The 2668-nt window shown below is 40.4% G+C and overlaps 1 protein-coding gene across 1 annotated transcript in view; it reads right to left on the bottom strand.

The window, feature by feature from the left end:
* Nucleotides 1-823: 823 nt before the first annotated feature.
* Nucleotides 824-2668, bottom strand: part of DPPA2 (developmental pluripotency associated 2) — a 70398-nt gene continuing 68553 nt past the window's right edge. The window contains exons 3-5 of the mRNA XM_007946577.1: nucleotides 2041-2201; nucleotides 1901-1954; nucleotides 824-1102 (exon numbers count right to left, since the gene is read on the bottom strand). Of these exons, the coding sequence (XP_007944768.1) occupies nucleotides 824-1102; nucleotides 1901-1954; nucleotides 2041-2201 (494 nt within the window). The remainder of the gene's footprint in view (nucleotides 1103-1900; nucleotides 1955-2040; nucleotides 2202-2668) is intronic.

The raw sequence follows: 2668 nt of genomic DNA, 5'->3' as shown, positions 1-2668 counted from the left end.
AAAAATTTGTATGACTCACTTTATTGCAATATTTTTTATTGCTGTAGTCTGAAAACAAATCTGCAGTATTGTTGAGGCTTGCCTGTACTGGTATCACTGTACTATGGATACCTTGGAGCCCAGGTGGCACAGTGGCTAAGTGTTTGGCTTCTAACTGAAAGGTTGGTGGTTCAAACCTATCAGCCACTTGTAGGAGAAAAGATGAGGCAGTCTGCTTCTGTAATGATTTCTAGCCTATAAACCCTAAGGGGGTTCTTTCACTCTGTCTTATAAAAAACCAAACCAAACTCACTGCCATCAAGTTGATTGTGACTCATAGCGACCCCTCCTTGTGTTTCCAAGGCAGTGTCTCTACAGAAGTAGATTGCCCAGTTTTCATTCCAAGGCATGGCTGGTGGGTTTGAACCATCAGCCTCTGGTTAGCAGTCAAATGCCTTAGGCACTACGACACCAGAGCTCCTACTCTTTCTTATAGGGTCACTATTAGTTGGAATCAACACAAAGACAATGAATTATGAATGTTTTGAGGAGAGGAGAAAAAAGTGGGATGACCTCAGACTGTGGCTGATCTAGATTATGCTTTCCTTCTACCTTGGAATTCTGCTTTACGATAAGAAAGGGTCACTCCTCAGTCACTAGGCTTAGAGATCCAATTGGGTAAAACTTATCTATCTATCAATCAAGGCAAAGAGATAGGCCCTATGTGAACCCCATCTCCAACCTACAGATTCACATATCCACATATTAATTAACCCTTTCCTTTTATCATTTTTCCATCTGGAACCAATAAAAGTTAACCTTGTTTTCCCTTCTAGAAAGGTATTCACCCTTTAAGGTTGATCTTACCAGAGCCCTGTAGCAAAAAGTTCTCGGGTGAAGCAGGAATGTGATATGAATTCACAGCCTTAGGCTGAAGAGCTCTTGAAGAAATTCTTGCCCAGGATGCCAGCATGGCCTCCTGAGCTGAAGAGATCACTTCAACTATGTTCGTTACTTCCTCTGTCTCCGTTGTCTTAGAACTTTCCTGAAGCTTTGCTTTCTTTGTCTTCCGTTTCTTCAAGCATGACTGCAGTTTGGCCTCTTTGGGTGTATTTGGAATATCCTGCAAATGAAATTCATGGTGAGTTTTCAGTGAAGATCTATTGCTGTAAGAACTTCTGTGTCAATTTTATGAATCTTTATACTGGACCAAACATGTTATCAGTGTTGGAAAGGTTTAGACATATTAGTTCCCTTAGAGGAACAACAACAAATGAAATCCATTGCCTTTGAGTTCATTCCAGCTTGCAGTGACCCTTTAAGACAGAGTAGAACTGCCCCATAGTTTCCATGGCTATATATCTTTATGGAAAAGACTGCCCCTTTTTTCTCTCGTGTAGCACCTGGTAGGTTCAAACTCTGACCTGTAGGTTGGCAACTGAGTGCTTTACCCATTGTGCCACCAGGGCATCTCACCCTTAGAAGAGTGTATCAGTTGACTTTGCCTTTCAGGGAACATTTGGCAATTTTTGAAGAAATGTTTAGCTGTCAAAACTGAATGGGGGATGTGCTACTGACATTTTGTGGGTAGAGGCCAGAGCAACTGCTAAACATCCTACAACACATAGGACAGCAATACCCACAAGAAAAAAAAGATCCAACCCCAAATGTAAAAACTATTGAGGAAACCTGCCCGCAAACTCCAAAACCATTGATTGCCATTGAGTCCATGCTGACTCACAGGAGACCCCCACTGGGTTTCCAAGGCTGTAAATCATTTATTTATTTATTTAAAGGCTGTAAATCTTTAAGGAAGCAAACTGCCTCATCTTTCTTTCCTAGAGAGGCTAAAGGAGCAATAAACATGGAGAAAATGGGAGAACAACCCATGATCGCAACCATCACCACATCCCTCACTCACCTGTTTTTGGTCAGGGTAAGCATGTTTCTGGAGCCTCAGATAAACATCTACTTTCTAAGGAAATTAAGAGATAAATAAAAGTTAAAAGTTAATAAAGGTTCCTAAACATGTCTAAGCAACAGAGTCCCACCAATACTTACCTGGCCATCAGTACTCAAATTTACTTGCTGGCACCAGTTCCGCAAAGTGTCCCGATGTACCTCATTAACTGGAGGCAAAATGGTCGGCATAGGAAGTACTGGAATTTTAGGTCTAGGTTTTGGGCTAGCTTGCAATTGTCCATTCATTTGAGGAAGATGACCTAAGAAAATAATGAAACCGAAGTAGTCATAATATTTGTAAGATTCTTTTTATTTTACAAAGATTTTTTTCACTTATTTCTCACAGACCAATTTGTACACACAATACTTTTTGTTTTCTTATTTCACAAATTAGAAAACAGGAAATAAAGGACTTGCCCAAGATCACACAATCATTAAAATGGGAGAACTGAGACTCAAACTTATTTCTTGAGATTCTAAATCTCAAATTCTTTATACTACACACAGTTTGATGTTTTCTGTAGCTCCCAACTCCCAAGGGAGTAGAACACTGTATTGGATTATTCCTTCACAGTGTCTGATTTTTGGAAAAAAAATTGAAAATTACAGCTGCTATGGAAATTAAAAGAGCTCTGGTAGCTAAAGCACTTGACTGCTAACCAGAAGGCTGGCGGTTCAAACCCACCAGCCACTCCTCAGAAGGAAGGTTGGGCAATCCTACTTCCGT

This window comes from Orycteropus afer, unplaced genomic scaffold, assembly GCF_000298275.1.
Source record: "Orycteropus afer afer isolate SDZICR_OR568_19922 unplaced genomic scaffold, OryAfe1.0 scaffold00166, whole genome shotgun sequence".
NCBI classification, from domain to species: domain Eukaryota; kingdom Metazoa; phylum Chordata; class Mammalia; order Tubulidentata; family Orycteropodidae; genus Orycteropus; species Orycteropus afer.
This window is presented reverse-complemented; position numbering and strand designations above follow the sequence as displayed.